The 12,324-nt window shown below is 39.8% G+C and overlaps 1 protein-coding gene across 1 annotated transcript in view; it reads right to left on the bottom strand.

Annotated features, from left to right (window-relative positions):
* Positions 1 to 6,846: 6,846 nt before the first annotated feature.
* Colec10 (collectin subfamily member 10) overlaps positions 6,847 to 12,324 on the bottom strand; it is a 46,966-nt gene continuing 41,488 nt past the window's right edge. Inside the window, exons 5-6 of the mRNA XM_055626545.1 lie at positions 10,753 to 10,848; positions 6,847 to 7,913 (exon numbers count right to left, since the gene is read on the bottom strand). Coding sequence (XP_055482520.1) covers positions 7,525 to 7,913; positions 10,753 to 10,848 — 485 coding nt within the window. The 3' untranslated portion in view covers positions 6,847 to 7,524. The remainder of the gene's footprint in view (positions 7,914 to 10,752; positions 10,849 to 12,324) is intronic.

Consider the following 12,324-nt stretch of genomic DNA (forward strand, 5'->3'; position numbering starts at 1 on the left):
CTTGATGGCCCAGGGCTTCTCCACCAGTATGCTCTTCTTGTCTCATGTGGGTTTACTGAGCACCATCAGCATGAGGGAATCCTAATGAGTAATAGATAGGAAACTTGCTTAGATGTATAATTTGGTAGATATCACTCTTGATTAATTAATCAAATGTGCATGAGTTTTATTTCTTCGGCAAGTTAAGCCATTCTGTACTTCTTTGATCTAGGCCTAAGACATTCTTAGCATATAAGTTAGATAGTAAAAATAATCAAATAGCTGATTGGAGATGAAAGGAAACAGCGATAACATACCCCCTCTGTCAGAGTGGCATGGTGGGAGATGAGCCAAAGACTGATTGGACACACTCCATCAAAGAGGAAAACGAGAAGTTATCTTGATGTTCATGAAAGGTGGATCAGAAACTTAACTACTCTCGGCTGCCATGTGGAATGGAATTGTAAGAGAGAATAACTTGAATACAGAGATAAGGCTTTGAGGAAGTGAAAGCAGAAACCACATTTTCTTCAAGCACATCAGTGTCATACTGCTTTATGAGACAAATGTCACTATCCCTGTTAAACCCGCTGTGCTTTTCAGTCAACAAAATCCACTTGGTCTAATAATCCTGACACTGGGGAGACAGAGACAAGGCAGAGCCCTGGGGCTCACTAGCCAGCCTCCTTAGTCCAATGCTCAACTTGAAGCCACTTAGAGGACCTGTCTCAAATACCCGTATGTTTGGCTCCCAAGGAACCATACCAAAGGTTGTTCTCTGGTTTCCACATGCATGTGCTGCACTGCCCACCCATATGTCCTTATACAGACACATGAATTCGCACACAGCCACAGACAGATAGACAGACAGACAGACAGCAGTTTCTAAATAAGCATGAAGATACTGATTTTGAATTTGTTAGCCCTAAATATTTCTATGTAGTGACTTTTTTTTTCAAAAAATTAAAAAAGCCATCGTAAGTTTTTGTGTCTCTCTCTTTGAAAGTACAAAACAAGATAACACAGGGTCTCTTGTCCTTCAGATGATTAGTGTCATTGGCACAGGGCTGGGCACTATGCCCCTAGGGTTCTCTAAGAAGGCTTTTGTGATACAGCCTCTCATCCCTACATTGTAGAAAATTCAGTAGTTTGATTCACACCAGTGTTTGGACTTTATCATTTCCCATTCCATAAATTGTCAAGCTATTGTTTATATAGTGATATTACCCACAAAGGCTGTAACTTCAACATGCATGCCCTCAGTTCTGAGCATACAGAAACCACTGTCTAACTGCTTTCTGCTACTCAAACCCTCTGGGAATGTTTGTTATGAAATTCTCTGCATTCTTAAGTAATCTGTGAACTTGGAGTTCTGAATCATTCTTGCTTTGATCATAACTTTTCTTTGCCATTAATTCTTGGACACTATCAACCATACTGTTTGAGAATATCTTCAGCCTTTACACAGTGGAAGGAACGTGAACCTGTCGGGAAGATAAGTTCTTACTTAGTTTCTTTACTTTTGACACAATTGTGTTCTTTGTTATCAGTTGCCAAAAAGGATAACCTATCATCATTATAAATTCACCCCTCTTCACTGAGATTTACATTCTCAATAGCTCCTTATGTTAAAGGACCTTAGTTTAAACTTCTGAACTAATAGACTTCTTTCACCACCAATTCATTGAAGTCCACCTAAGTTCACCCACTGACAGTGGGTGCTTTAACAAGTGCCTGTGTTGGGGGAGATATTTGTCTGGGAAGAAAGCAAATCTTTCTTCCTTCTCAGATGCTGTTGGCAAATTTTTTTCGGAAAAAGCATGGCTGAAACTACCATCTGTGAAGAAGGGGGAGGCAAAAAAAAACCTCCAAAAAACAAAAATATTCCATGCAGTGGCAGACAGACGCTCTCAGGAAAGCATTGGACATTAGAAGTCTTGGAAAATTAAATATTCAAGATTTTGTCAAATTTGATCCTTTTCTGTATCATATTCCATTTGCTCTTGGAAATTTATTCAGAAACTTTATATTTGATCAACTATATCTTCATTAAAAATAGCTAGTAAGCCGACAACTCTATCACCTATGTGAATAGCAATTTGGCGTACTGCCCCATTTGATTCACTGATTGGTGCAAGAATTTTTAGCTCTGGGTGGTGGTGATGAAGCATGAGCAAACTTTTACCTACTCCTTCTAAAATCCCAGACACAAACCAAAGTTTGATTCCACTAAAGTTTATCCTGGTGAATAAAAATTTATTCATGCTACTTCCACTGTATGAGTGAGGGTTCTGTGCAGAAGCTTGGCTGACTCTAAAGCAGACCCACTGGGAAGTGAAGTGTGCTCCTGCAAAGATCCTGTTGTTTCTCAGCTCCCGGCCAACCTGATGCAGGATGTAACTAATTGCTGAACACTCCTGCTAGTAAGCTGTCCACCGTCACGCCTTCCTGCTCTAAGAGACAGTATGAGCGCAAACAATGAGCCAAAACAAATTCTTCCTCTCATAAATTGCATGGTCAGGAAGTTGATCATAGCCATAAACAAAGTTACATTTTCCCTGTGTCTATTGACTTTTCCCCTTCAGTTCTAAGCTTCTTTATTACAAGCACAGTTTCTGTGTTATGTGAAATGGAGAACTTTGGGGCACGCAAGTGCCAGTAGAATAATACCTCAAATAGTCTAAGAATGTACACCCCAAAAAGTACTATGGTCAGAAAAGTCAAAGATAAACTCTCAAAAGAATCTTGAGGAAAATATTTTTAAACATTAACATTTCCTGATACTGTCCACATCCAAAACATATCTTTTTTTCTGGCAAGCTTTCTCTAGGGTTCCATTCTCTGAGTTAGCTCAATAAATAACTATGTAAAGTTGTGGATTGCCAGGAAAAAAACCTCTCATCCCTTAGTTTTATCCCACACAGACTATGCTTCTGAGTCTAATATTTACAGTCACCTTATTGGACTGAGAGTGGATGCTCCATTATTTTCTCAAAACTTAGCTTTGAGTCTGTTACTTCTTGAGTATTTTACACACCATGATCGAAGTTATGAGTACCCTTTCCAGGAATAGAATTCTCTCAATAGATCAAAGAGTGGAGTGTAGACAATGCCCATCTTCAACCCAACTCTTGAAAGCACACTGGACCAGATATACACAGAAAGCAGCAATTAACTATGTGTGAATGAAGCTAAATTCACAATGAGAACAACAATATGACAAGGTTATATACTTTTAAATTGTACTGCTGTGCAGGAACCTTCTTTATTTCCTGAACTGAACTGCTAAGGTCCAGGTAAAGTTTGATTATAGCACTTGATAATCACAGTTTCGTCAATTATAAAATGAATAAATTACCTCTCTACACCCTTCGTATTTCTCTATAAAACTGACAATCTGGGGCAAATCGGAGTATTTCTGACTGTCAGGTATAGGTCAGCAGGATGATAAGACAAGACACATTTGCCACTTGTCAATGTTCATTCATGTACAAACACAAGGATATATTCTATCTAGAAAGGAAATAATGTGGGTGGGTGCACACATTGACAGAGGAACTTTGTGTTCACATAGAAATGAGTAAGCAAGATGAATTCGTATATTTGAAATGAATGTGTTAATGTTACTCTTTGAGAAACAGTGATGTAAATCCTCCTACAAAAATTCTTTAACCGATTTATTTTAGTGTACTGTAGAAGAGAGATTATGCTATAACAACACAGATGCAAAGCAGCATGTCTTTATATAATTTTGGCAATGCATTCAGTCTTGAACCTCATTACTATAGGCTTGATGTGAAAAGAACCTGCAGTTCTGCTCATGAGGCTGAAAAGCTGAGCTGTCTTCTCTACAGTTTTCAACATGATACCACCTGAAACATATTAGACATACTACACTATGTATGCCGAAGTTAAAAATTTTGCTATTATCCTAAACACCGAGTATTGAACTACTCCTCCATGGAGACTTCATGCTTTCATGCATATGGACTCTAATTTTGACTTCATTCTCCACTGTACACCTGTCTTTAACCCTTTCTATGGGATTTGCAAACCACCGATTTATTAAAGTGTCTTCCCTAGATGTTAGGCCCTGTACAACATATTCTCACTCCATCCACTGAATAAGTTATCTATGATTGAGATGCCCCAGTTGATTGAGTACTGCTCATACTTTTACCTTTGCCTCTTGTCATCCATCAACACATTTTGAATTAACTGGTTATGATGTACAGTATTTACAATTTGAGAATGTTCTGGTATTAGACATCACTTCGATGATGCTTAGCATGGCAAGGACAGTTCTTCTCCTACATTCCCTTCCCCTAAGAGCCTGCCATTGACTCCCCAGCTGATCACAGGGCTAGGTTTCTCAAGTATAACTATCAAAAGGGAAAATGAGGACAATGGGTGCAAATTAGATGAAATGTATTTCAATTTGCTCTAAGGGCCTATTAAATTACTAAACTCATACAGATTTAATGAACATCTGTTAGAGCTATGGTGAAACATATTTCTATATTATATAAAAGTTTATGTATACAGATTCAACAGAAAATGGTTGTTCTTCAGTCCCCATTGAAATGGTATAATAGATGTTCTCTCTCATATATGGAAGAATTTAATGGTAGTACAAAGGCTTGATGGTCTAAAGACAACACAGCTAATAGTTTTATTTTTAAAAAAGATTTATTTAACTTTTACAGTTATGTTAATATATGTTTATTTGTGTCTGGGAGTGTGTACATATGAGGGTAGGTGCCCATGGCATCTAGAGAAAGGTGTCTGGTCCTTTAAAGTTGGATTTACAAACAATTGTTACACACACATTGTGTGTGCTGGGAACTTAACTGGCATCCCCTGAAAGAGCAGCATGGGGTCTTAGCCACTGAGCTATCTCCAGCCCTCAATGATTTTAATTTTATATATTTAAATTCATATTTTATGTGATTAAGTAGAGGTTTTCTAGTTATAGGTTTTCTATCTATAATATTGACATTTATGTACTTAAGAATTTTATATATTTCAAAACATTCTATCTCTCATGCACCTCATAGCACATGTAGTTAGCAGTAATGTCCAAGTCTTGTGGCACCCATGTAGCGTGTCTAGTGAACACTTTTCCAAATAGCTCACCATAACTCCCTCTTAGTTGTCACAGTTCTCTCTGAGGAGGAAATGATAAGGGCACAAAGTAAAGGATATTTGAATTATTTCCATAATACACCTAGCAACGGTCACAGTCAGCAATGACGTCTAGGCAGCAGTCATGCCAGATCCAGAGTCTGAACTTCGGAGCAATGCTGTTATACTTGTCTACCCTAAATGAAGCTGCACTGCCACCTTGTCTTCAGTGATAGCACCTGCAGAAATTCAGTCTGTCTGTCGACAGGGTACCAGTGATGCTTCTCCCACCCCACGCACATCCTGCTACCTTCTAACCATGCAATCCTGGGAGCTGTCGGCTTGGGCCAGCAGGCTAGAAGCTTGCTTTTCTAGCAAATGCGCCAGTTCCTGGAGCTGCAGTATTTTCACTGGAAAAACGACAGTAAAAATTCCTGGTTTTTATACTTCTCATAGTTTAGGAATCAAATCAGGAAGGAGGTGCAAAGGCTTTTATAAAGCACAGAACAAGTTGTGCTTGCACAGTTTCAGTTGTGCGTGGTGATGCAAACCTGCCACTCAGCATCTAAGAGGCTGAGGCAGAAAGACGGTGAATTCAAGGACAGCCTCAGTGGTTATATACCAACATTCTCTCTTGAAAGAAAAACAGAAAAAATGTACACATTTTTGTGTAGTGCTAATTAAATATGTAATGTCCTAAGAAGTTCTTTCAGGCAAGGTTACAGGATGGAACCTATTCCTTTAAACTGTCATCTACTCTAAAAGCATCCTTCAAAGTGACATGAGTTTCTGAAAGAATGATTGTTAACATTATAACATTTATAATAGAAATGATACCATTTGCCTTATGTTTAAAATATTCAGACTTCAGGGACTCAGAGCATTTGCAAACATGGATCCAACAGGAGCCGCCCTAGGCTGTGTTTGGCCTTGGCTGCCTCTTTCTTCTCTCAGCCCTTTCTGGGTATTCCAATTCTCTGAGATCTGGGCTGGCATTTGATGTGGTGCCCCGATTTGTAATTGTATTAAACTGGTCAGTCTTCAAAATACCCTATGTCACATTCTCAAAACTCATTTCATAGCTCATTTCAAAACCTGATAAATGTCAAAGATTTGACAATTTGCCCCTATTGAGCTGAACTGAATAAGGCATTCGTGGGAAACCCAACTTTGATGTCATCATTTCCTAATGATACCAGGCACAATTAGAACTTTCAGAACTTTCCCCAGACATGGGAATGGAAAGTTCACAATCTGGCTTACAGATGCTTATAGGTCTTAAAATCTAGTTTAGATATTGATTAATTGTCTACATTTTAAAATATGGAGTTATAAAGTTCTGGCCACCCGACTTTGGCTCAAATGTCAGGACCCTGGCTTGCAGTGATTCTGGGTCTTGTGTGGCAATGACAGCAGTGGCCAAGGAGTAGCTGGCTCCCTTAAAGAGCAGGCTGAGCTTAGCAGATCAGGGGCCTCACCCCTTCCAGTTCATCTATTTATGTCATCTCTCTGGACTCTGTAAGACGTGGGTTTGCGACTCTTGGTGCATTCACAGAACTCATGCCAGTAAATCTCATCTCACAACCAGTTAGTCCTGGGCGCAGTCATGAACAGATGGTTTGAGGAGAACATGTGTTGTTGATCTGTTTCTCTTGTTCCATTAACTGTTTTGCCAGCATTTTAAACAATCTAATCATATGTCACAACCGGTAAGGGGAGGCATCAGTTTATAGGAAGAGAAGCTAGAGTTTTGTTCAACTGTTTATTTTCAAATGCCAGATGAAAGCTGCTTTGAGGTTTGATCTGCAGCTCAAGGAACACTGTTGCCAACTCAGAAAATGAGGATTTTATAGACATTCCAAATGCTGTGTCTGACATATCTCTATCATGTCAAAATAACAGGAAGGTCATCTCCAACAACATTAATTTACAGAGAAGAAAAGGTATCCAATAAAATTCCTCAATGAGTGACATAAGAGGAAGGGGACCTAGAGAGGGTAGAACTTTAATGCTTTTAGAGTTTTCTGAAGGCTTTAACCCTTCCCCCCTTATTCTTTATGCTGAAGGTAAGGAATGTCTGTATGAATACATTTATGAAAATGAAGTCATTAATAGCTAGGGGCAATTTAACAGAAGTACGATACTATGCACTGTTTAGCAGCAACTCCATCCTTTTCCCTTCTGAATTCTGGATTTTTTCTTCCATCAAGTGAGAGGCTTAAATAGAGATGTGAGAGGAAGATCCCCAAGAATGGCCCAAGTAAACATCGTGTACAAAAATTTCACAGTTGACACAGAAGATAGTGGAGGCAAGGCCCTTATACCATCTTAGAAAGTGTGGTGTAAATTAGGAAAGCAAGGGTGGATAACAGTAACTTCTAGGAGGCCTAGGAAAAGAGGGACTGCGTAACATGAGGGAAGTCATCTTTTCTTGACAAACTCGCAGACGAAATACATGGTAAGGTGGCACTCTGTGTCATTCCACCTGCCCGAGCTCAGCATCTCCACACAGTCCTCATGGCCATAGGGGTCACTAGGCTCCCCCTCCTTCCAGTTGCTGTAGTTCTGCAATGGAGTGTTGTCTGTGAACACATACTGCCCCTCCCTCTCCAGGTCGTTAACCCCAATGAACACTCTGAAGAAACCACTCTTGGCGACGTAGTCAGCAATAAGGGTGTTAACGACTTCATCCTTCGGCATGGCCAGCATCCCTCCCCGGATCCTGCAGTGGGTCAGCGATTCCCTGTAGTTCTTCTCCTCCTGCACGATGTAGTAAAATTTCTCTTCAGTTTCGCGGATCCCTGCTATGACTGTAGGGTAGGAAGGAAGAATATCATGATGTGTCTCAATAAATACCAATATAATATGGTCAGATTTCTATGTAGTCACTCAACAGCCAAGAGCTGTTTTGCAAGGTCATAATGAGGTAGTTCCTCATTTAATTTCTTCAGTGCCTTTCTGTTTATCAGGTAAGAAATGGAAGTCTACCATTTGCTCTCACTCTTCTTCCCCCTCAGCTTCCCACACATCTGTCCAATAGCAGACCTGGTAACAAGGCCCAGTTAACATGAGTTGCTCCCTAGAGCAGCTCACCATTTTTTTATCAGGTAATGAGGCCCCCTTTCTTTCACATCCACACCATTCGTTCTTGGGAAGACTCTGCTTATTTTTTTGATGACAGAGAAAATGAATTTTCCCATATGAAGCTTTTCCAATGCCTTTTACTGGACATGGAATCTTCTATGTTCCCATTGTCCCTTCTAGTCTGCATTTATATCACCCAGCAATCCCATTCTGATTGCTTGGTAGATCTTCCCTTGAACTGAATGTCAGTGTCAACGTCTGACAACTCTTCAACCTGGTGCTTAGAACATCCCAAGGAATGCCAACTGCCTATTAAAAACAAATTCAGTGGACAATATGGGGATAATAAAGAAGTTTGGCTACTTCAGGACAAGTTTCTGGAGTATGGACATGTGCAACGATTGAGATTATCCACACAGCTGTAGGGGAAACTTAGCTACTGACTGAGTTTCATGATACAACTAGATATTAAAAATCCTTTTATTTATGATTATTTGTGCATATCTCTCTCTGTATAGGCCATGTTATGTTAGGGTACCCACGGAAATCAGAAAATGGTGTCAGATCCTCTGGAAGTGGAGGTACAGGCAGTACATGCATGCTCAGAACTGAACTGGAATCCTCTGAAGGGGCAGTCAAACTCTCAACTGCTGAGCCATCTCTCCACCCCCATGCTTACAACTAGAACTTAAAACCAATTAAGTTGCTTAGTTAAGCTTTGGTATTTCCTATGCCTCTGTCATTACACAGTGACTCTGAACACAAGATGGCATTTGTTTGCCACCAATAATGAGTAACACATACATCTGTGTTACACTAGTATACACTTAAGTGAAAGTTCGGGTAGACGAAATCAGCCATAATAGTCCCTGCATCAGTTCCTTCAGTAAAACTGTCTCAGCAAGGCCCTTTCCAAGTTGAGACTTTTCTACTCATTAATGTGGGGAAATGAACAAAGGGCAAGAAAAATTTTTAAAGAACCTGCCACAGAGGGCATCTGAAAGCCTCTGCCCTGCAGACTATCAAAGCAGATGCTGAGCCTGATGGCCAACTGGCGGGCAGAGTGAATGGAATTTTATGTAAGAAGTGGGAAATAGTAAGATCTGGAGAGGACAGGAACTCCACAAGGAGAGAAACAGAACAAGATAATTTGAACACAGGGAACTTTCCAAAGACTTATACTCCAACCAAGGACTATTCATGGAGATAACCTAGAACCCCTGCACAGATGTAGCCTATGGCAGTTTAGTGTCCAAGTGGCTTACATAGTAATGGGAAGAGGGACTGCCTCTGACATAATCTGGTCTGCTCTTTGATCACCTCCCCCTAGGGGGGAGCAGCCTTACCAGGCCACAGAAGAAGACAATGCAGCCATTCCTGATGTGATCTGATAGACTAAGATCAGAAGGAAGGAGAGGAGGACCTCTTCTATCAGTGGACTTGGGGAGGAGCATGCATGAAGAAAGGGGAAGTAGGGTGGGATCGGGAGGGGAGGAGGGAGGGGCTTATGGGGGGATACAAAATGAATAAAGTGTAATTAATAATAATAATAAAAAATTAAAAAAAAAAGCTGAACAACTTAAAGAAACACGTAAGACCTATATTGAATGTGTTATTGGAAGAGGAGTCAGGAAAACCCTACTTTGCTATTGGTGTGGGCAGGGCATTGTCACAGCTCTTGTAACATAATACAGTGAGAAACATTAAATGCTATATTGTTCATAAAACACTAAATGCTGAATTGTACATAGTTATATGCTATCCCAAGTAGTCAAGGAAGTAACCATTGCTACTATCATATTTTCAGAGTGGCTGTTTCTGTTTGACACTTGACTCCCTCTGTTCTCTTGGCTCAGCTTGCCCAACTCTTCTTTTCTCTCCTTCTGCTTAATGGACCAACCTGACTCCATATTAAGATTAAAAAAGCCACCTTGTTACAAGGTCAAAATAAGTTCATTCCTGTTTCTGTAAAAGTTGAATTTGACCAGGTCTTGACCCATTTTCTGGAATTTTACATGTCCCCCACATTAACTCTTGACTCCTACCCTGATAAGATGCTCTGAAAAATAATTTTGAAAAGTTCTCCTAACTTCCCAAACAACCAGAAACTCTTGGAAACCCCCTAGCCTTGCAGTTTTGTGGACTACATAAGCCCTACTTTTTCTTATGTTCGATCCTATTTTCTCAAACCCTCCTTTAGGGAGATAACCTTGTCTGACAGAAAAACAACAACAACAAGAACAACAACAACAAACAAACAAACAAACAAAAAAAAACCCAACCAACTTACTTAATTTGCCTAAAGAATTTGGGTAATGGTCTTTACTCCCATTTGGTGAGATTAACACCTACTTTTAACAAAGTCCCCTTTCCTACTGACACACCACACACTTATGATTGAATCTGTATGGTGAAATTAAAAAAAAAATTGAAATCCGAGATGATAATCAGTATTTTGAGAGGTTTTTGATACTTTGATTGACCCAAGGCATTTCTTGCTAAGAAATGTAGTGTTGAAAGACCAGATCAATAGATACGAGCCATGGCAAAGAGGTGACTGTTTACCATTCTTGATGAATTTCATTGATGTCTTAAGACGAGCAACACTAAGATCCAGCTGTCCAACAACTTTCCGGTATCTTCCACAGTCACAGATGGTACCTTATAAATGACAAAACCGAGAGTTCTTGATGAAGCACACAGAGACCCGTTGGAGCAGACCATTTCTCTCTTTTCAGTATTTTCTATCATTTTTCTACCTTGGTCACATCTCTCTATGAACTGAGATATATTTAACTTTTCATTTAAAAAAAAGGGTTTCAAACTTCTTTTATCTTAAAAAATAAAGCATCTTTTAGAAATGTTTGAAATTAATTACAGCCAGAATCTTGAAACAACCTAGATATTCCTCAAAGAACAGATAAAGAAACTGTGGTGGTACATTTACACAATAGAATACTACTCATAGCTATTAAAAACATGGAAATTTTGATGTGCTGGAGGGGGTTGGTAGGAGTTGTTACTCCTTTTCTGAGGAGCAGGGGAGAGGGTATGGGAGAAGAGACAGGAAGAGGTGGGATGGGAGGAGAAGAGGGAGGGGGCTATGATCAGGATGTCATATTTATTTATGTGAATAAATAAATAAATAAATAAACAACTCTAAATGAGACTTTTACAAAGAATGAATGAGACAAACCGCTGCACAGACATCGTGAGCCATTTGGCATTTTTGTCGAGTATAGAAATGGACTGCTCAATTTCAAAAGAAACTTTTTACAGCTTCCTTAAAATGTATTTGCAGCCAGGCCTCTCTTCTCTTACTGCATTATTCACAAGCTTACGAAGCTCTCCCAAGATAGAAGAAGCTTCTCATGATTAAATCACATGTTAACTCTGATTATCCATATAAAGTACAGCTGTCAAGTTTCAAAGACTATGTTTAAACCTTGTGAATATATGCAGTTTAAATTTTATAAGGCAGCTGTCCGGTTTATGGGTTAACTATTATATTTATTCGTTATGCAGTTTCCTTTGCTCACCGAGCCTTCTAACTGCCTCCTGTTGTAGTGAGAAGTAGCATCAAAGAAAATCGTGGTAAATTCAAATGACTCTTTTATTTCTGTTTAGTGGTGGATTCCGACAGTTTTCCATTTCTCTATTGCTCGGCAGTATGAAAAGTTAAACTGATTTTATTAGGCAAATGGAAAAATACCCTGTGCTTTAACTGATCCACGTACACAGATAAGCACAGGGAATATAAGGCAATTCTTTGAATGAGTCTTCACTAAATCACTGTGAATAGAAACAGCTGGAATTTTCCCCCTAACAGCCTACTTGCTTCCTCATATCAAACATTAGGAGCAGAGTTCTATGAAGACTCCGCCAGCTCATGCAGGACAGGCTCTGTAGCCAGGTGACCTTAAAGGATCAGCAATGGAGGCCAGTGTGTGGCTCAGATATTCTGGACTAAAGGCTCGGCTACAGATACATCTTCTGGTGTGGACTTGCCTCTCAGTTCCAGCTCTCCTCCCTGATATGCTGGGCTTGCTTCTCACCATGAGCAGGGATGGAATGTGCCCTCGCTTCCTCCCCCAGGGCTTGGAAAGTCACCAGTGTGCAGACAGGAAAGTTCTCTTC

This window comes from Psammomys obesus, unplaced genomic scaffold (assembly GCF_907164565.1).
Source record: "Psammomys obesus unplaced genomic scaffold, mPsaObe1.curated_primary_1811, whole genome shotgun sequence".
Taxonomy (NCBI): domain Eukaryota; kingdom Metazoa; phylum Chordata; class Mammalia; order Rodentia; family Muridae; genus Psammomys; species Psammomys obesus.